Source organism: Leptopilina heterotoma, unplaced genomic scaffold (assembly GCF_015476425.1).
Source record: "Leptopilina heterotoma isolate Lh14 unplaced genomic scaffold, ASM1547642v1 Lhet_97, whole genome shotgun sequence".
Taxonomy (NCBI): domain Eukaryota; kingdom Metazoa; phylum Arthropoda; class Insecta; order Hymenoptera; family Figitidae; genus Leptopilina; species Leptopilina heterotoma.
The window spans coordinates 1,914,134-1,938,115 of record NW_025111203.1 but is presented as its reverse complement, the minus strand read 5'-3'; the positions used below and the strand labels follow the sequence as shown (position 1 = coordinate 1,938,115).

The window sequence follows — 23,982 nt, the reverse complement described above, 5'->3', positions numbered from 1 at the left end:
GACTCGTAGCAGCGGGAAAACCCGAGATCGATTCTTGTTTCCCTTTTTCTCGAAGAATGAAAAAAACACGACTTTTATTCTACTCTGTAAGTGCCTTTAAAAAAGCAAAAAAGAAAAAAGAAAAAAAAAAAATTTCCAAATCAAATGTAATCAATTTTGTTCTTAATTCAATTTTGGGAGGAAAAAACTATTTGATTGACATTCAAAAAATCAATTTCACATTGTGTAATGCAATTAAATATTGAGTTTGCCCTCAAGAAATAAAAGTGAAAAAAGGGGAAGAAAATAAAAAATTGCTTTTTGGGCAGCAGAGAATAGAATTGTATCACGAAATAAAACTAATATGCGCTGAGATGAAACTAAACCAGACCGCACGGCAGAACTTTGATTCAGGTTTGAAATGAATCAGTCGTGATCACTGATCAGTCGCACCGCGCCACTCAAGCGAGCGACGTCGTGTTACTCTGTTCTCTGATATTTAACTGCAATTTTCGTAATAGTTTACTCTCATCCAACATTTTTACTTTACTTCACGGTTAGTTTACTATTCAAATATTCATTTTAAATGCAATTAAGCGTCTAAACTAAGTAATTTTTCTCTAAGATCACCGCTTTTTTCAGAACAAACATTATGCTTAAAATTAAATGAAACCTTTAATTTGTAAAATTGTAAAAAAAACAATTGATAATATAATTTTCGTTTTTCGTTATTCGTTATTCGTTATTTTACCCAAAAAATAAAAACTTTGTATCTATTTTTCTGTAATATCAACTCACTTGTCAAGGAAAATAATTTTCCTCTCTATTTCCTATAATAACTATATTCTCTTTCATTATAATTGGAAATAGGCTTGTAATTTTTTGAATAAATTCCATATTACTTATTTTCATATGAAAGCAGTTGAATCTCGCTCTCATTTAGATTGAAAGGAATTTAAAATTATCAATGCACTATTTAACAAAACAATTTACTTTCATAATATCAGATGTATAATCTTATGAATGTTTATATTTTCAGTGAAAATTATATGTTTTGTGAATTGAAAGGTAAATATGAATGGTACTACTGGACAGTGCACCAAAGTTAAGTCTGACAAGATTTACAATAAAGATGACTCAGTTAAAAAACCCGGACCACTGAGAAATGTTTCCTGGAGTGAAAACGTGGAAGCCTCTGAATTGGATATTCCTGGAACACCTAGGACACCAAGAACCTCCACTACTCCAGGTATTTAATATTCACTTTCCGGGAAGGAAAATTTTATGTTTCCTTATTTCTTAATTACAGGTTTTGTTAATGCTTTTTTTATTTAAAGCTATCAATTTTTTAACTAATAGAAAAAGAGAACACTTTTTTTTTTAAAAAACATTTTTAATTTGTTCATAAAAATTTTTTCTGCAAAGTTATTTATTAATTACGTAAGAATTTTCGCTCGTTTTTATTTAAAATATATTTATCTAGTAATTCATTACACTGAACAAAAATTTGATTCAAATAATAATCGATTATTTGACTATTATCAATTAAATATTTACATATTTGAACCAAATAATTTTTATTTCAGTCAATTAAATTGTATTTGCTTCAAATACTGAAATTATTGATTCAAATACAATTTAGTTGACTCAAATGAAAATTATTTGATTCAAGTAAATATATATTTGATAATAGACAAGTCATTTTATTTGAATCAAATAAATTTTTCTTGTTTCTTTTCTTTCTTCATCTTTTGTACTAAAATTTTAATTTTTTTTAGAATCCATAATCATTCTTTTTATTTCAATGTTTGTTAATTACATTTATATCTTTATTTGTTGTTTTAATTTACCGTTCTTATTTATGTTTTCGGGTATTTTAATTTACTTGTAATTTGTTAAATTTTAGACTATTGTAATCTACTTTCTTATAATTAAGAGCAAAATGATCTATATTAATAATCGTAGTATTCCGGTAAACTGTTCGCAGTTTAAAGTTAGTTGCTGTTTGCTATTTTGTTTCCCAACTTTTTAAATAATTTTTCTTTTTAAATGTTTAAAATTTTCAAATTAATGCACTGAAAATCATTGAATTCTTGTAAAGTGTTTATAAAAAAAAATTGAAAATAATTTTAATAAAATTCTTTAGTCAATTTATAAATAATAAAAATCTTCGTAAAAAATTCAATTATTTTTATTTAAATAATAAAATTCTTATCAGGCTTTCACTTATTTTCAATTTCATTCTCAAATGATATTTTCGAATAATTTCAATTATTTTTAAAAATCTTGTAAAAATTTTACAAAAATATTCAATTATTATTCCAAAAAATAATGGAATTTTTCACAGGAGTTTAATTATCTTAAATACAATTTTAATTGCATTCCAGGGGAAATTTAATTATTTTTAAACATTTTTTTCTAAATTCTTGGAAAGAATTCAATAATATTAATAAATAGTAAATTTTTCACCGGAATTCAGTTATTTTAAAGACAATTTTTATAAAATTCTTCTCAAAAATTCCCTTAATTTTTAAAATTTTGCAAAAATTCAATTATTTGTAGAAATGATAAATTTTTTTGCAAAGAATTAATTATTTAAAAAAGTTTTAATAAAATTTTATTCAAGAATTCAATTGTTTTCATAAATAATTAAATTGTCGATATATACTGAAAATCATTGAATTCTTGAAAAGTATTTATAAAAAATTTTCAAAATAATTGAATTCATTTTGCTTCCTCATAAGGAAGCTTTGCATTCGTGACAATTTTCAATTTTTCAAAAGAAGTTTATAAACTTGGATTCATTTTCATTTAGAACATATGTATATTCAATTCTGAGCAAATGTCCAGATGTATGTGTGTGTATGTCACAAAAATTGTGTACAAATTATCTCAGACAAATTTCAATGGATTGTCCTGAAATTTTGCAGGTTTATTGCAGTCATTAATACCTAAAATCTGACACAAGAATTTTCGAAAATATCTACAAACATTTTTTTTATACAATTTTTTTAAAATTCAGAAAAATTTTTTTTTTGTATTTTTTGAAATAATTTTTTCATTTGTTAATATTTTTTCGGAAAAAAATTTCCGAAAAATAGCGTTACGTATTTTTTGAACGGCCCCTTTTTTCATAATTTATTTAATATTAATATTAATATTTTGAAATGATTATTCTATCATAAAAAAAGAAGCAATTGGCATATGAAAGTGTAAATTTCACCGATTCTATGTTACCGATTCTATGGGATAAATTTAATTTTATACATATGTTTAGATGGAGTTTGCTAAAATTTTTTACGTAAATTACGTCACGAATTTCTATTTATATATTGAGGAAGCTAAATGGTCATGAAATGAACAACTTGTCAAGAATTTTGTCAACATTTTTTTCAATGATTGAATTCTTTCGAGAAAATGTAATTAAAATTGTAGGTATTGAAAATAATTTAATTCTTGGCAAGATTTTTACTAAAATTCTTTTAAGTAATTGAATTGTTTTGAAGAATTTATTGCAACATTCTTGAAAATAATAAAGTTTTTTTTAATAATTTTTACTAAAAGTTTTAAATTCAATTGAATTTTATGAAGAATAGAAAATTAAATTAAAGAAAATTAAATTCTTTTAAACAATTTTATTAGAGTTTTTGTAAATAATTACATTTTTTGGAAGAATTTCATTAAATTTTGTAAAAATAATGTAATTTTTTAAAATAGTTTAAATTGAAAATTTTGAAAATAATTTAATTTCTATTAAAAATAATTGAATTTAAATTATTTTAAATAATGTTTCATCAACCACTTTAATAGTTAATAAAATTTTTTCTACTTTCAATCATCTGCTTTAATATCAAGCAGGCCTCGGATATTCTGACTTTTTCGACTTTTTTCGACTTTTCTTCCAAATTTTGCAGTAAAATTCCACATTTTGACATTTCGACAAATCTTTGAAAAGTTATTTTTGAATAATTTTTCTAATTAAATTTTTGAAATATTCAATTAAAAAGATTTTGAGTAATTGAAATTTTGTAAAATTTAATTGAAAATTTTTGAAATAATTGAATTCTCAAAAATTTTAATGAAAAATCTTCAAGTGTAAATTTAATAGAAATGAAAATTAATGAAAATTAGGTCGTAAAAATAATATTAAAATATTTTTGAAAAAACTAATTCTCAGAATTTTTTCATTCTAATTTTTTAAAATTAAATTATTTTCAATATTTTCGATTACATATTTCTGAAAATTCAAACATATATAATAAATAACATGACAATTTTTTAGAATCATCTTTAATTTTTTTCGGAAAAAATAATCATATTCAAAATCTTTAATTAAAATAGGTACTTCAAAAAATTATTTAGTTTTTTTCAAATTATACAAAAATTCTTTTTAGAAATTTAATTATTTTCGAAAAATTACATAAAACAATATTTATAAAAAACTAATTATTCGAATTGTTTCATCATAATTTTTTAAAATTCAGTTTCTTTGGAACAAAGTAAATTAAAATTTTGTACAATTTACTTTTTTAGTCTTATTAAAATTTTTGAAAATATTCTACCTTAATATTTTTTAAAAGGAAAAATGGACAGTTTCAATCATTATAAAAAATTGAATTTTTGTATTGAAGTACATAATTGAATTCTCGAAGAACTTTCGGAAAGTTATTTAAAATTAATATAGATAATATAATTGATTTAGAGATGAAGTTTAGTTCAAAATTGTAGAAAATAATTGAATTTCGGAAGGGTTATAGTTATAATTTTTATTTCCAGTGAAAAAAGAAATAAGAAGCCTGTATCAAGTGAAACTTAATTTTTTTTAGAAATGTATGAACTGCTAATCAAATCCTTATTTTCTGTTAGTATTTTTATTCTATATAAAGCTTGAAGTAATTTCAACAGGTGGTTATTGGTTCTGCAACTCGACAGGCGGAAACTAACCACTTGAATCTGAAATTTCTTTTAAAATTGTCACTTTTATCTCGAGTTAAGAATTTTTACTTAATGCATTTTAAAGCACCTATTTCATTATGCATAACTATAAAATTGTAAATGATGCGTTGCTGACAGCAATAATTATCAGAAATCTATTACAATATCTCAATAATTAATTATAATAATAATAATTCACCTTGCAATTATATATACAAAATGTTAATGTTAACTATCAAGAAAAATTTCAGGGCCTTTAGAAACGATCTTCAATAAATATAACTGTTCAAGGTTACGATTGTCTTAAATTGCAAAAAAAAAAAGAAAAAAAAAGAAAAAATAAACTTTTTATGTGAACAACATATTTTATACTTATACAAGATAAATTCATAATTGTAAAGATTGTAGATGAAAATTACTTTTAAAGCTCACTTTTCCTCCAAGTCATAAATTTTTAATTTTCATTCATGCATATGCATTAAACTAAACTATGTGTCTAAAAATTCTAGTTGTTCTCAAAAGAAATTTTTATACACGTGTTTATGATAATGATGATTAATGACTTTCAATTGAGTTTTGTCATTAACAATTATTTTATATAGTGACTAGTGAAAAGGGTTAAAAGAATTAATTGTGTCTAATATTTATTTACTTTTCATAATAATTTCTTAACTTTTACTATGCGTTGCAACTATACATAGACCAGACAAACTTTGTCACTTTTTCACTTTTTCCCTGACCCTGAAGAATATACTCGAAAAAATGTTCTATTACATTTATTTACGAATTTCTTTAATTGTAAAATTATTCGAAAACGTCAATAACTTCTTTTTTAAATAGGAATTATGATTTTCAAAATTTTCAAATTCAAACCATTTTCAAATTCAACAACATTCTTCTTTAAATCAATTATTTTTAATAATTTTTTACGAAATTCATATTTTTAAATCAATTTGTATTATAAAATTCTATACTAGAATTCAATTATTTAAATATCAAAATAAATAATTTATTGAATAATTGAATGTTTCTTAAAATTCAATTCCTATAAAAAATTTTATCAACAAATTTTTAAATAATTGAATTCTTTTGACGAATTCTAATAAAATTTTTAAGAATAATTACATTTTTCGAGGAATTTGATTAAAATTGTATATTAAAAATAATTGAAATTCTGCAATTTTTTTTAATAATTGAATTCTTTCGGAAAATTTTATTAAAATAGTAGATATTAAAAATCATTCAATAGAGGAAATTTTTTGAAAATAATTGTAATTTTACCAAGAATTTTATTAAAATTTTTGAAAATAATTGAATTATAGAAGAAAATTTCTTTATTTATAAAGATAATTGAAATTTTGACGAGAATTTTAAAAAATTTTTGAACATAATTAAATTTCTGCAAAGAATTTTATTACTTTCGAAAACAATAAATTAAATTTCTGCAATAATTATATTTGTAACTTCTCAAAAATTCCATATTTTTTTAGTGTAAAAATTATTAAAATTATTGAAATTTTTAAAAAATCTGAGTTCTAAAGAACTCAGATTAAAATTTCTAAGGAAATTCATTCAAAATTGAAATTTTCTAAATTTTCAAATTGAAACCTTTTGAAGTTGATCTATTCATGAAAATTGTAAGCGCAACTCTTAAAATTCAATTAATTTTGAAATATTTACGTAAAATTATTTGTTAAATAATTTCTAAGTAATAATTTTATGATAGTTCTTCAAGAATAATGAAGTTATTTAAAAAGAAATTATTGTAAGAAATAGAAAAAATTGAAGGATTTGTATTAGAATTCGTGGTTATTTCATAATTTATGAAGCCAACAAAAAAGACACAAAAAATTGAGAATTTTCTAATGAATTCTAAAAATTAAATTTTTTTCAGTACTTTTAATAAAAATCTATGTTTTCTCCCAGACCAATTCTACTTTCCTGGCCAATTAGTAATTATTAATATTAATAATAATATTTTATTAGATCATTGTGAAATAATAAGAACAATCTATAAAAATATCTAATTCAATTAGTAACGTTGAAATATTAATTTGAACTAGCAATGACTGAAAATTAGTGAAATTAAAATTTTATAACTTAAAATTTAGAAAGTTCAGCACCAGTTATCGGCGAAATGTTTCCGAGATATCTAGTGTCAGTCTTAGGTAGTTTTCTTGAGCAAAGATACCAAAAATATCCTTTTCATTAATGACCTAATTATTCACCTTTTATCAGCCTGCACTTTTGTTCCATTTCTCTTAAAAGTTAGTCAGTTTAAAAACACCTTTTAACGAACCAGTATAAAAGTGGAAAACATTACAAAATTTATTTAGATAATAAGTAATAAGGAAGATAGTCTTATCAAATGTCATGACCCGTCTGTGACCCGTCGAATAACAGATGAATTTAGTTTCCAATTAGCTCCAAAAACGAAAGTGAACATTTCACTTTGTTTCCCATCAACCTGGAACTAAGAAGTGATAAAAAAAATTACTTCTAAGCATTCAGTGTTTTCTGTATTCCTTATTAGAAGAAAATCAGAAATTTGAGACTCGTGGAAAAAATATTAATGAAATCGTCAATGAGCTAAAGTAGCAACTTTCATAATCGCGCACCTGAAGCTCGTAATTGCGATACATATGTCAATTTATTTTTCCGCATTATATTTCTTCCCCAGCAAATGATACGCGCGCGGAACGAGGTATTTCATTTCTTATTATTTTTTAAATTCAACAATTTTATATTTTCAAGAATAAACATCAATTTTTTAATGATTACAAATTCAAAATTTAAAGAATCCAATTATTAAGTACATAATAGTAAATATTCTTGTTAATTATTATTCAAAAATTTTAATAAAATTTGTCGCAAGAATTTCATTTTTTTCATAAATAATAAAATTCTTCACAAGAAATTCAAATATTCCCAATACAATAATTTTAATAACGTTTCTCGAAAGAATACAATTATTTTTAAAAATATTAATTTTTGACTATTTTCAAGAATTTTAATATAAATTCAATTATTTTCAACAATTTTGATGAAATTCTTTTTCAAAAAATATTATTTTAAAATTTTTTAATAAAATTCCTTCAAAAAATTCAATTATTATTGTAAATAATAAAATTCTTCTAAAAAATTCAATTATTTTGAATACAATTTTAATTCAATTTCTGGAGAAAAATTCAATTATTTTTATAAATAATAAAATGTTTCGGAGGAATTCAATTATTTTCCATACAATATTTTAATAAAAATTTTCGAAAGAATAAAATTATTTTTAAAAATCTTATATTTAAATTCAATTATTTTAAAGAGTTTTAATAAAAATTAAATTATTTTCAACAATTCTGATAAAATTCTTCGAAACAATTCAATTACTTTTATAAATTGTATAAAAATTTGGACAAGAATTCAATTATTTTTTTAAATAATAAAATTCTTCTGAGAAATTAAATTATTTTCAGATACAATTTTAATAAAATTTCTATAGGATAATTAATTGTATCCTTGCGTGAAAATTTATTATTTCAACAAAGAATTGAATTTTTGAAAAATTTAAAAAAATAATTGAATTTTTGAGAAGAATTTTATTAAAATTGTATTAAAAAAATTGAATTCCTGTAAAAAATTTACTATTTATTGGTAGAATTCTTTCGAAGAATTTAAAAAAAATGTTTCAAAATAACTGAATTCTTGAATTGAATGTTATTAAAAGTTTTTTTAAATAATTGAACTTCTGTGAAAAATTTATTTTGAAAAATAATTGAATTTTTTTTTTGGAAAATTTCATTTGAGAATGAAATTGAAAATAAGTGAAATCCTGATAAGAATTTTATTATTTAAATAAAAATAATTGAATTTTTTACAAAGATTTTTATTATTTATAAATTGACTAAAGAATTTTATTAAAATTATTTTCAATTTTTTTTTATAAACACTTTACAAGAATTGAATGATTTTCAGTACATTAATTTAAAAATTTTAAACATTTAAAAAGAAAAATTATTTAAAAAGTTGGGAAACAAAATAGCAAACAGCAACTAACTTTAAACTGCGGACATTTTACCGGAATACTACGATTATTAATAAAGAAGAAGATAGATTGTGCTTCTATCTTCAAAGTATAGCCTTATTGGGAGACGGCTAAAATATTTTTAAAAAGAATGAAACAATAACATATATACATGTAACAACATGTCTAAAAAGTTCTGAAACTTTTTTTAGTTCAGTTCGAAAATTGTTATTTACTTTTGGATTTTCAACTGTGGAAGACTTATTCATTAAATTATTGATTAATCAGCAAATGAGTTTTAAGCGAAACATTATAAATTTATTTATATAAAGAGACAGAAAAAATATTTTAATAGCTTGAAATGAAAGATTTTAGCCATTATTCTTGAATCCGAGAAAAGGATAAGGTCTGAAATAAGTAGATTGAATGTGTGAATAATTAATTACCTTTTGTTAAATGATGTTGTTAGTTATCAGTAAAATAACAAGCAATTTGTTGACAATTTGTGATGTCTGCTCCAGCGGTTCGGTTAACTATATGCGATAACTTCTGATGCCTTCTCACTAGTAGCACATTTTTATTGAAACAACACTAAATTAGACATGAATTATCTTTTAGTGAAAACTTCCTTATTTTCATTTTTTCATTTTTTTCGTCACAACGCAATCTCAAATGCCCCGATAGGGTCAACTTTATTGCTTTTAAAAAATCATGAAAAAGTCACCCAAAGATTACTGCTTCTAATTATTAATGTGTCAAATAAAAGGTTAAGATTTATTTGCATTTATTTGTTTTTGTTTAGGACATGAAAAATGCACATTTCATCATGACCTGGAGTTGGACCATCGGCCACCAACGAGAGAAGCATTACTTCCAGAAATGTCACGAAGTTATAAACTACTTTTAAATTCTCTTGGAGAAAACCCGGATCGGCCAGGACTCTTAAAGACACCCGAAAGGGCAGCTAAGGCTATGTTATTTTTTACAAAAGGATACGACCAAAGCCTTGAAGGTAAGCATAAAAATACATTTCCCTCCTTAGCCTAAGATTAAGTTTATGAATTGTGCTCTCTTTCCATTATTTCAATTATAATTTCAAAATATCTTAAAGTTTTGTAGGTATCTTAGGTCACAAAAAGTTTATTTTGTATTTCCCTAACCTTTCACCTATCACTAAATTTAATTAATCAAAATTTGAATAATTTTTGTTAAATAAATATTTAAATACTTCTTATTTGTTTTTCCATTAAAAGAATTTCAATTTAAATCCTTTCGAAATTTTTTATAATAATTGTAACTTTCCAAGTTTTTTCAAAAAGTTATCAAGGCATAATATTTTGAAAAAATTATAATATAAAGAAATTCTTAAAATTATCTTTTAAAAATATTTTTAAATAATTTTTTAAGAAGAATAGTTTCTCAATAATTATACATATACAATAATTAATAAAATTTCCAAACAATTAAAATTTGCCTAAATCTATTAAAAATGGTTGAATTTTTAAAAAATATAAAAAAATAATCGATTGTTTGAAGAATTTTAATTAAAAATTTCGAACATGATTGTTTTCTCCAAAATGTTAGAAAAGATTCTAAAAATTTTAATGTTATTATTTATTGTACCTATGTATTAAAATTGAATTTTCGGAAATATGTAATTGAACATATTTGAAAGTAATTGAATTTTAAAAAATTAAAATGAATTCAATTATTTTCAAAATTTGCAATTAAAATTCTTGGAGAATTTATAAAAATTAAAACAATATATGTACCTATACTTAAAAAAGTATTTTCAATTAAATTTTACAAAATTTCAATTATTCTAAAATTTGTTAAATTATTTTTTATTTAATTTTCGACACTGTAAAAATCGAAATAAGTTGAATTTTATACAAAAAATTGTGGTATTTTGTTGCAATATATGAAAGAAAAGTCGAAAGAGTCTCAATTTTTGAAAATAAGTCGAAAAAGTTGTAATATCTGAGGCCCAGTGTTGGACATTTGCTTTGATCCTCCTCCCCCCGAAACTGTCCCACGCCCACGTGGTATATGAACGACCACACAGTAAAAAAAGTATTAAACACAATAATAAATTAAATACAGTCAATGTATTGCAGTAATATTATTGTAAAGTTAAATTATTTTTAATTATATTTGAAAAATTTTGCAACTGTAACAACTATTTAATTAAAAATAATATATTTTATTTAATAATTCCACCCTTTCCTGATTCAGAAATTCAGAATCAAATAAATTATGTTTTTGGTAAGTTTTTCTGTAAATTCTAAATTGGTTTTTAATTAAAACGTGTTTAAAAAAGTCTAAAGAATTTACGCCATAATATTGTGGTTAATAATTAATTCAGAAAGCATTTTAGTTTAACAATGGACGAGAGTAGGTATAAAATTCCACATGAATTGAAAATTAATTTTAAAAATGCATTCTCTGCGTGTCCACTCTACCCGATAAACGAACTTGAACCACTATCAAAGTGAATGAAAGTATTTTGTAACCAGCGCCAAATCTCCATTCTCAGCATATGGATAAGGGCATTTAATATTAATAGGACTATTTCACTTCTCGCTGAGAACTACATTATAAAATACAGTATAAAATTCCTGAAGCGAGTCGTCACTGCATAGTCCTGTTTTCCTCTTTATCTACTTCCATTGAAAAAGCTGTTATAAATAGGCTATACTCCAAGGATAAAACTTTCACGTCTTATTAAATGATTGACTAATTCAAAAAAACTGAAACACTTGTAAAGATAAGTAGTTACTTAGATACATTAAACAATCAATTTTTTTCATCAAATATATCCATTGTTAGATTCAATTTTAAAGTCAATGCGATTGCTGGCTTCGCACTCATCTACTAAAACCTACTATTTACTACTTTTTTACGTTATGCGCTACTATTTGGGTACTTTTTTAGATTTTACCCACTGAAAGCTACTATTCCTGTTCTTTTTTTTTTTTTTGACAATTTCCACTACTTTAAATTCGATAATACTAGAAATTACTTCAATTACTTTCACTAATAATAACATTTTTCATGCAAATTCAATTTTTTTAAAAAATCTTTGATAACATTCTAAGCAAGAATTCAATTTATTATTTTTAATACTATTTTAAATTAATTAATCGAAAAATTCAATTATTTTCCCAAATAAAGTTTTCCACAAGAATTCAATTATTTAAAATAAAATTTCCATAATACCTATTTATTTATTTATATTTATTATATTCCGAAAAAATTAATTATTTAAAACAATGTTTATAAAATTCTTATAAAGAATTCAATTATTTTCAAAAATAACAAAATTTTTCACAGAAATTCAATTCATTTACCTAAACATTTTTATAAAATTTTTCGCAATAATTCAATTATTTTCATAAATAATAAATTTCTTCTCAGGAATTCAATTATTTTTGAAAATTTTAATAAAATTCATCGCAAGATTTCAATTATTTTTAATACAATTTTTCAGGAATTGCTCAAAAAGATGTAATTATTCAAAAAATTTAATTTCAATTTCTCAAAAAAATGTTTTTTTTCTAAATTATTTGGAAGAATTTAATTATTTACAAAAATATTAGCAATTTTCACAGGAATTCAATTATTTTCAAATATTTTTAATAAAATTTTTTTGAAATAATTAAATTTCTTTTAGATTTTAATAAAATTCTTTTCAAGAATTCAATTATTTACATAAATAATTCTTCGAAAGCATTCAATTATGTCGATAAATAAAAAAATTATTCCCGAAAATTCAATTATTTTTATAAATGATAAAACGTTTCACAAAAATTCAATTCTTTTTAAACTATTGATAAAATTTTTCACAATATATAATTCAATTATTTTTATAAAAAATAATAAAATTCATCGCATGATTTCAATTATTTTTAATACAATTTTACAGGAATTGCTAAAAAAATGTAATTATTCTTAAAAATTTAACTTCAATATCTCGAAAAAATCATTTATTAAAAAAAATGTTTTTCTAAAATTCTTTGGAAGAATTCAATTATTTTCAAATATTTTAATAAAATTGTTCGAAAGAAATCAATTATTTTAAATACAATTTTAATTCAATTATTTTGAGGCATTTTAATAAAATTCTTTGCAAAATTCAATTATTTTCATAAAAAACAATATTCATTAAAAAATTGAAATTATTTTTGAAAGTAATGAATCTCTTCTTGTAAATTTAATTATTTTAAAAATTTCTAATAAAATCGTTTGCAAGAATTCAATTACTTTCATAAATAATAAAATGCTTTTTAGGAATTCAATTATTTTCAAAAAAATTTAATAAAATACCACACAGACATTCAATTATTCTCAAAAATTTTAATAGAATTCTATTTTCATAAAATTTCCAAACAGAATTCAATTATTAAAAAAATGATTGTAAAAATCTTTCTAAGAATTCAATTATTTGTATGAATAAAAATTTTTCAGGAATTCAATTATTTAAATTAGAATTTGCATAAAATTAGTCGAAAAAAATCAATTATTTAAAAATTGTTATAAAGTTCTTCGCAAGAATTAGGAAAAAGTCAAGAAAATGAAGAATATGGAATGGTCGTCAAGTTTAATTTTTTGATAGCTACTTTTTTACTACTTTTTTTTACTTTGAAAGCTACTTTTTTAAAACTAATAATTAACGAGTGCAAAGTCTGCGATTGTCTTGGAATAATATTGATTAGAATTCATTTGATACAATGGGATAAATATTTAATTGATATTTTTAATGAAAGGTGAAATTGTAAACAATCATTTTATATATGCAGAGTGGAAAAATTAGAATACTGTCCAAAGTCACCATATAGCAACTGAAAAAAAAGAATTTTTGTATTTTTAGTAAAAAGTAAAAATGTTATTTTTATTATTGTAAATATCTACACGGAAAAAATGAAAGGTTGTCGCAACTACATCTATAGATTTGGTCGACAGATTAAATTTATAGGAATTTTCGTTATTTTGATATAACAACCTAACGTTTGGTTGTGCCAGACATAGAATGGTTAAGTCAACCAAATTTATGAATGAAGTAACCATCTAATTTTGAAGGGACGTATTTATCCGTATCTATGGTTGACCCAACCATTCCTTTTTTTCAGTGTAATATTTTACTATATCTTCTGGTACATTTTTTAAAAACTGCCTGACAGTTATTTCGAAGATATTCTATTGATATTGATATTCTATTTATAAAATAAAAAGTTAAAATTTGTTGGCTAGTTGGTTATTAAAAATGACTAATAAATATAATTAAAGCATTAATGGCGAGTGCAAGTGGTCTGAAATGGGTCCAAATGGTGTGACGTAGCTCGACTCCTTAAGTAAAATAAAACCTTTCAACAAGATTACAATAAGTCAGAGTTGATTAATGGAAAATGGGGTTACTTTACTTACTGGCGCAACAGTAGGGTGGCTTATGCTTATGCTTTCACATACCGAGAGAAATAGTTTGGATTCCTTTCGCATTCACTGAATTTATTAAATAAATGTTATTGCATGTAAATTCAAGTACCGATGGAACTCATTTTTTTAGTTAATTATTTTATTTCTCAATTTATTGTCTCTTTGCCTGGGGGTTGAACCTGTTACTCACTAAAGAATCAGTTGCGAGAATTATTTATTGCGAGACATCCAATACCAGATATTTAGTTTATATTTTTTCAATTCTTGATAGAAATTATACACATTTTAAATCTAATGGGGTAAAAGGAAAGAATTCCCAAAAGACACTTTTAAAAGCGAGTAATGTAGTTTTTATTCATATCTTAAATACAAAAAATATTCTTCTAAATGAACATGGCGATTTATATTTACAAGAAACTTTTAAAATTGTTTGATAAGATATTTTTTGATTTTGATAGTTTAAAATTGTTTCCATCATTTGCTATCGTTATATTTCTCGTTCTCTTGAGGGTCAGTGCGAAGGTGTTTCTTGTTAAGGTTGCCGTGGAAACCATAGAGAGCAGCCTCCCTCTCCCATTATCTACGTACCAACATCTAGAAATCACTGACTCATGCTTATCGACGACAACCACCACACTCTAAAAACTGGGTCAATGTTGGATAATTCATAACCAGGCGCATCGAACATTTTATGTTTTATGTTTCAGAGCTCTTTTCCTTCATTCCTTTTTTAGTGACACAATGTCAAAATTTATATCGAAAATCAAATTTCATCTTATTCCTGTAATACCTGAGTGACTGAATTGATAAACTTAAAGACGGGACTAAGCTTAATTTCAACCTGTTGGGAGGCTCGTGTCGTCGTGTCAGTCTAAAGTTGATTTTCAGCAATTTTTTAATGTTTTTGCAATTACTTAATATGCTGTAGGGTGGGCACAAATCAAGACTTGAAAAGATTTATATCGCACCATTTTTGGAGGAACATTTTCATAATCTTTATACAAATACAAAATTCTTACAAGAAATTGAAATTTTAAATCCTTTTATAATTTAGAGATGTAGAATTTTGAATCTTAAAAAATTATAACTGGATCTTTTACATACCAGGATCCTTAATTTTGGGGAAAAACCTCAAAACCTCAAAATGACAAAATTGTTCTGTCATTTTTAAATTAAAATTCTGACAACAGATTTGTAGTAAGGAATTCCCAAGCAACCAAAAATCATTTTCCGTCATCACTTGTAATTAATACTAACTTATTATCTTCTTTTTATGATCTAGATGTTATCAACGATGCAATATTTGATGAAGATCATGATGAAATGGTCGTCGTTAAGGATATAGAAATGTTTTCAATGTGTGAACATCATTTGGTACCTTTCTATGGAAAAGTGTCAATTGGATATTTACCGCAGAAGAAAGTTCTGGGTCTCAGTAAATTGGCAAGGTAGGTTTATCTTTCAATTACTGAAAAAAGAAATAAGGTATGACTGAAATATAAAGAGATTGCCAATAATTATGCAGAACTTGACTAGACATTTTGTTAAATTGCATATTGTTAAACAAAATCTTTTAGTTAAGAATAACTTTAAGTGAAACTTTAAATAAAACTTGATTTTTAAGGATTGTCGAGGTGTTCAGTCGCCGTTTACAAGTGCAAGAGCGTCTTACTAAGCAAATAGCAGCTGCTGTTTCCAACGCAGTTCATCCATCAGGAGTAGCTGTTGTCGTAGAAGGAGTGTGAGTATTTCTGTCTTTTATATCAATTAGCTTACAAAAATATTAAAGTTTATTTTAATTCCATTCATTCATCAACATTAGTCAACATTTTGAAAGATACTTCTTTCTTAGAATTACACAAATTTTCATTTTATAAAAATTCAATTTTTGGGTAGTTTGTAACTCAAGTACCTTCGAGAATTCATATTTATTCTGTGGCCGTTAAAAACATATCAAAATAAAAAATGCAATTAATTTACTTAAGGGGACTTTCTGCTCCAGGATTTCAAAAAAAATCAGTTTCGAAATTTAAAAAAACTAAAAATTGTGCGATTCTAAGACAATAAACCTCTAAAATTTCACATTTTTTACTCCTTGTCTGCGGGGCTAAGTTGACTAAGTTGATTTTTCGAAAATGGTAATTAAAACTTTAATCAATTGAAGACTCTGTTAAATAAAAATTCGAAGACCTTATTATATTCTGTTATGTAAAACTTTTACTATGTAAAAATTTTCGTTAAGTTAAAATCAAATTTTTTTGAATCTGCTTTATGAAAATTTCTATAAGAAATAATTTTTTGGGTTATTCATGCGCTCTTTTGTAAAAATGTTTAAAAATAAGAAATTGAAGTTTATGGAAGAATTTCTATAATAAATTCAATGAACTGTATTGAAGTGAGGTTTTTGAAATTGAAAATGCCATCGGGTAATGTTTAGGTATTGTTGGTTTTATCTAAGACGAAAAGTAATTAGAAATGATTTGAAGAGGGTACGAAGGAAACAAACGCCCGCTTCGAAAAGCAATCTAGATTCGAACCGGCTCTTTATGTAATCTTTGGTCTAAATATCAGTTTCTCTGGCTGACCAGAGGTTTTTTAGGCCTTCTATTGAATGACGAGGTCCGATTTCATATTTTCTATCTGTAACATATATTCTTGAGAAAACGTAAGTTAATACAGAAGCATGGTCTTTGGTTCCGATTCGTTGCACTTGTTGGGCAATAGTTTTCGTAAGAACCAATTATTAGTAAAAAATTAGACCTTGTACTAATAAAGAGATACATACAAGGAATTTTTCACAACTTTCATAGTTTCATGTGATTTATACGCTTTACATAATTATGAAAAAGTCGTAGGTTCTTAACGTCTAGACAATGAGAATTTCTTAAATTATCTTACGGTAATTGATCCGTAGCTAGCTTATTAATTACTAACCTTGTTACTGTAATATTGAGATTTGTTAATACTGAAGTAATAAAACCGAATTTCATAAAGGATTAAGTCAAACTGTTATGTCTCTTATGTTTACAGACACATGTGCATGGTCATGAGAGGGGTTCAAAAAATCAACAGCAAAACTGTGACTTCAACTATGATGGGAGTTTTTCGAGACGATCCAAAAACTCGAGAGGAATTTCTCAACCTAGTCCATTCAAAGTGAAATTTAAATAATAGTAATATATGTCGAATGGAATCGAAATATTTTTCTAGTACAAGCAGTGGGATCAAATAAGGTTTTCAACACCACAAATTTATTATTAACTCAAATATTGAGCGCAACAGTGGCGTATACTTACAACTATTGCTTTCTTAATTCATTTCCAGATAAAACATTGTAGAAAAAAGTTCCAAGTTCTTAAAATGACTATTGTAGAAAGAATAGTTTAAATGTAAATTTTCAATTAAAATATCTTAGAGCACCATTATTGCACACAATATTTCAGTTACGAGAAAGTACTAAATATTTATTTTAAGTCTAAATATTTTCATATTTTTAAAATATCGCACATATGAAAAGAATGACGAGTTCGGAATTTTGGAAAAAGTAGGGTTCCTATCTTTAGAGTCAAGATAAGGAAGATTAAAATTTTATTTTACCCTACAACTTACTTAACCAATTGTTCTCGGCATGCGTTTCCACCGTACTTATTGAGGAACTTATTATTAACTTATTGGACTTATTGTAAAACCATCTTTACATTATGTTAGTACAAGCTCGGTGAAAACACATGCGTAATATTAGGACCAAGCACATGAAAATCTTCCATACTTTCTTATTCAGTTTGAATTTCTATTTAGGCGAATCTGATGAAATAGAATTTATTTTTATATTAGTTAAAATTAGTTAACTTTAACTTAAATTCAATTTAGAAAAATTTTTATAAATAAGTTTTTTTATTAAATAGATATCATGTCAACAGCTATGTTGTTAAGTGATGTTCTCCAGAGTGTAAACTTAATTAATTTTTCAATTAAAGATTAAGTTCTATCTGTTTTATTGCATATAGAAATTCGTAACGAAATAAATATTCTTGAATAATTAAGAACATAAACATTCGGTCCCATATAAATTTTAGTTTATACGATTTGCTTAAATAGAAATTACATCTTGTGTTTCGAAATATTCATGCATCTCATCAAAACCTTATACAATTGAAGTTTTCTTTTACTTGTGAAGGCAAAGTACTTGTCCACTATAAGGGACAAAAACACATATACCAATTAATTTGTTCATACATGAACGAACACTTCTTATTTAGTACCTTAGTTACTATTCATTTTTTTAAATTGACTTTTACAAAAAATTAAAGAACAATTTCAACTTTTACTATAATGTAACAGTCAGGCAATTTTGGTAAAACACAAATTTATAATATTATAAAAAAGCTAAGTACGATTAAAATTAATAAAGAGTGAATGTTCACAATATGTGACGCTCCACGGCCTGAGCGTCACATTTAATATCAGTGAATGGCGGTTTATTTACAAGAATGTCACGAATATTATTTAATTACCTATTTCACCCCTTTACAATCCATGACACGTTTTTGGGCAAAAAATATCTTTAAAAAATACTAAAATAAATTCGATTTGGGTTTACCTATTAATGTCCCTAAACTGATTTTTTCAAAGACTGTAAAGGGGTTAAAATCGTTGCGTGAGAAAAGTGAAGCTGCTGAATACAAGACATTTGAGACAATAATTTTTAAGTCATTTACAAGTTTCAAGTTGAAATATGAATCTATTTTATATTTTCATATCATGCACTGAAAGAAATTCCTAGGCGATTTGACTATGCTCCTAGTTACGAGAGTCATCCACTAAGAATATTGGTTACTTTAACTAGGAATCCTAAAGCACCTACAGCACTAAATTTGTCAATATAATCAAGATTCCTAGTTAAAGTAACCTTAATGCTATAATGGATGCTCAAATCGTTTAGGCATTTTTTTCAGTGTGGGAATTACATAAAACTTTCTAAAAATTACTTCGACTACTGGTAAATCTAAATGTTTGTTTTATTTATTTAAGCTCATTTAAAACACTTTAAATATTTTTAATAGTATTTTTATTGAATTTCATTAATTAAGACTAAGAGTATTAAACTGAATATAATATTGAGCGTAAATCTAAATTCAGTTACAAATCGTTAAAATTTGCAACTTGTAAATGAACATTTTTTAATGTTGTGGATTAAAGAAAATATATTTACAGTACCGTCCGAAATTGTCAGTCCACCCATTTTTAAAGGAATGAAAAAACTTTGTTAACATAAAATTCATGAAAACTAAATTTTTTTTGGTTTATATTTTAAAAGACGATCAAATTTTGAAGAGAATAAGACCTTACAGAAGTCATTTGGCCAAAATTTGTAGAAGATATTCTTAAAAATCGTCATTTTCAATGTTTCACAAAAATTTGAATAACTTCTAAAATAATGAACGCTTTTTAATAATCTTAGGCTTATTTTAAAGGTCATTTTCTACGGAATAAGAATTACTTATAGGCATTAACCTGTAATTTTTTACTTGGAATAAGCATGCCGTCAAAGTTGGACAAAAAAATTCAAAAAATTTGAAACAATATTATTAAAAGAAAAATAATTTTTGAAATTCAAACATATTTTTTTATTAAATTTTCTTGAAGAATCTACACCATATCATGTTTTATATATGTTCTAGAATAGTTTTTAGTACAAAAAATTTATTTCAAATTTTTCCAATTTTTTTGTCCAACTTTGACGTCATGCTTATTCCAAGAAAAAAATTACAGGTTAATGCCTATAAGTAATTTTTATTCCGTAGAAAATGACCTTTAAAATAAGCCTAAGATTATTAAAAAGCGTTCATTATTTTAGAAGTTATTCAAATTTTTGTGAAGCATTGAAAATGACGATTTTTAAGAATATCTTCTACAAATTTTGGCCAAATGACTTCTATAAGGTCTTATTCTCTTCAAAATTTGATCGTCTTTTAAAATATAAACCAAAAAAAATTTGAGTTTTCATAAATTTTATGTTAAAAAATTTTTTTCATTCCTTCAAAAATGGGTGGACTGACAATTTTGGCCGGTACTGTATATAAATCTGTTAAATTTGTTTGATTAATGATTTTACCAGAGAAAGAGTTACTTGAAAAATAATGAAACTATTTTAATTAATATTAATAAAAATATAAAATTATAAAATTCTAGTTGTTGGTGATTGTATTGATTATTATTGAATGCACATGTGACATCGAAATGATTGATAATCCAAGTTATGTAGATATCTATTTATAAAATTTGAATTGTATCTATTACTACAATGACTTGATAGTTTATAAAGAAGAAACTACGTTTTTGAAATTGTTATATTTACACTTTAGCAAAATGTGACAGCCATACATTTTGCTAAAACTTTGATATTGCTAGTTTGTAAGTAAAGTTCTTAAGTGCTAAGCGCAGAGTGCATGTGCAATAAGGGGATACGCTATTATACGCGTATAATACTTTACATACTTGAGATCAGGCAGTCCATATTCCTTGTAACTTCATAATTTCCTAATATAGCTTTAGGAATTTGAAAATCCAAATAAAACCACTAAATTATTTGGCGATGGATCACCTGTATCTTAAACTTGTAAATGGATAATTCTTCAGAATCAACAAATCCACTGCCTAAATGATTTGTTTTATTTTACTCAAACAGGAAAGTTATAAACAGTAAAGATTTTGAATTCTATACCTGTGGTTTTCTTAAAGTTTACCCAAAATGCAAGTTTATAACAAAAATTTAAAAATATTTTAAAAAATATCTTTCAATCTTATGGTGGTTAATATTGCAATTTTACGGAAGTTTATAGGAAAATCACAGACTTCGGCCTACTACTTCGTTATGGATCACATTAATAGATAAAGTGATGTAGTCGTCGGCAATCTAATTTTCGAAATTGAAAAAAAAATAAAATATTTTTAACATGTCCATTTAAAATTTCGTTAACTATGCAGTAAAATTGCATAATACATTCGACTTAAAAATTTGTTAATTTGGCACTGATACAGAACCAACGACTACATCATTTAGTGATACGAACAAATCTTGTAATTTGAACCCAGCTAAAAAAATTCACCCGGATGTCCATTTGAAACAACTCGAACGAAAATCCGCAAACCGCAATATTTTTACCCTTAAGGTCATGTTATTCAGTGAGAAGTTTTTCCATAGTAAAGTATATGGGGCATGTGACCTTAATAGATATTTGAAAACGGGCTTCAAATTCAAATTTTTATATCCCGAAGAGGTATATCACTCTATATGTTACGCCGGCGTTTTTAAAGTGGTATTTATGTTACATATTTGACGTTTATTTAGAACTTTTGTAAAAATCCGGAGGAAAATGCACACGGAAATCTTTGCGGATTATTTCAAATCTCCATACAGATTTCCGCCCGGAAAATTCGGGCGAATATTTTCAGCTGGGAGTTATTCTTAAATTGAAGACAATAATAAAAACATAAACCTCAGAATATCATTTTGTTTTTATCAAATTTATGTGCAGGAAAATACAATTTTGTAAACAATATGTGATGCTTTAGAGAGAAAAGAGTGCGTTTAGCGTTTTCATTTGTGACGCGCTCTGAAGAAAAGTACCTGAAACGCAAAAAATATTAGGCTACAATTTTAAGTTTTAAAATGAAAATACATAAAAACATCACTGATGTTTAATTATTTACTACATCTAAAATAATTAATAAAGACTAATTCTAGTTAGTTTTAATTAAAGTGAAAATAACACAAACATAATCATTTGCTTCTTGGGTACCTTTTTTCGGAGCGTGTCACATCTATTTGGTACGATAATTATTTTGGGCGCTATAGGGCACACACGGTTCATTCGCAAAAAAATATTGGAATACTTTGAAGTCTTTAAATACTCACATATGAAAAAGAATTTTCAAAATCGAAGATTATTTCGCGGTAAGTAGAAAAATGTTGTTGCTGAACCTATCAATGTAATTCTTTTCTTATAATAAGGTTAATTTATGGAGTATAAATTATATAATACCTATCAACAAAACATTAATAATTTTAACTTTCTGAAAGAAAATATAATTATTCAGCAGAGCCATTTTATGTTTGGATTAAGATTGTTCGATGGTCTCTGAAATTTCTTGGTTATGCGCGAAAAATCTTCTATATTTTCTTATTTATCTTCAGAAATCTTTAGACATAGCAAACAAAAATTCTTCAAAAATTTCTTCAGATTTTGGTTATAATTTTTTCTAAAATATAATAATAGATGAAATTAAAATTCACAAACAATTTTAAAGCAATAAATTAATATTGATATGTTTTGAATCTGTTCGCAGTTTGAAATTAGTTTTTGTTTGCTTCTTAACTTTTTTAATAAATTTTCTCTTTAAATGTTTTAAAATTTTTAATTAATGTACTGAAAATTACTAAATTCTCACAAAGTTTTTAACAAAAAATTTGAAAATAATTAAAGTCATTTGAAGGGATTTTATTAACATTTTTTTTAAATAATTGAATTTTTTCGAGAAAATTAAATTAAAATTGTATCAAAAATAATTGAATTCTTGCAAAAAAATATTATTATTATTTATAAAAAGAATCAAATTCTTTCAAGGAATGTTATTAAAATTATTGAAAATAATTTAAAATTCTATTAAACATTTTTTTTAATAATTGAATCTTGGTTGGCAGATTTTATAAAAAATTCAGCTAAATAGTGAAACGTACATGTCTTCTCAGACAAACAGCATTCGGGACAATAGAATTTTTATATTTGCAATTTGAAGAAGAATAATGCGCCCAAAATAAATATTATGCATTATAATAAAACTCATATAAAAATCACAAAGTGCTGATTTTTAGACCAACTAGTGTAAAAGAAACGTACAAAAATATGTAAAAAAAAAATTGTATGTTAATGGAAAAAGTTTTCAAAATTTGTAATAAGGTAAATATTATTGTTCAATTCAATTTAAATACTTTTCAAGAAATATGTTACAGAAATAACTATGTATTATATCTTTGTAAGTAAAGCTCATTTAAATTTTTTCACAAAATTTATAACAATAGTTGTTTAAATAAATTTTTCTTTTATACAAATAACGTTGTTTTTTCATTTAATGTCCAATGATAAGGTAATGGTCATAGTCAATTTTTGAGCTACAGTGATAGTATTTTTAAATTATAAAGAATTTTGTTCATTGGTCATAATATTATCGTGTAAATTTTATTTCCTTTTAAATTATTATTAATTGAAAGTAGGAACGGTTTGAAAAATTTTAGACAAACCAAAAAAGTTGTCATTTTTAATTTTTTATTTGACATGCATATAAAAACAGATATTATTAATATATGTATATATATTTAGATAGAGAATTTTTTAAGCATAAATTCAATTCTTTATAAAATTAATTTAATTACTTATAAAAAACGTAAAATTCTTTACTCTGTACATAATATTTTTAGTTATATGATCAGATATGCAAGTAATCAATTTGCATGATTATTTTTAGTAATGTGACAAAATTACACATTTCAGGAAGTTATGTTAACTAAATTTAGATTCGACACAAGCTTATTTATATATTTTTCATTGTGCACTACT

General features: G+C 24.2%; 1 protein-coding gene across 1 annotated transcript; it reads left to right on the top strand.

Annotated features, from left to right (window-relative positions):
* The first annotated feature begins 243 nt into the window (after positions 1–243).
* LOC122512241 (GTP cyclohydrolase 1) lies at positions 244–19,657 on the top strand. The gene is made up of 6 exons (XM_043627977.1): positions 244–535; positions 1,019–1,228; positions 9,735–9,944; positions 15,648–15,813; positions 15,990–16,106; positions 17,396–19,657. Exons 2-6 carry the CDS (start codon positions 1,054–1,056, stop codon positions 17,523–17,525), a joined length of 798 nt encoding a protein of 265 aa, XP_043483912.1. The 5' UTR covers positions 244–535; positions 1,019–1,053; the 3' UTR covers positions 17,526–19,657.
* Positions 19,658–23,982: the final 4,325 nt, after the last annotated feature.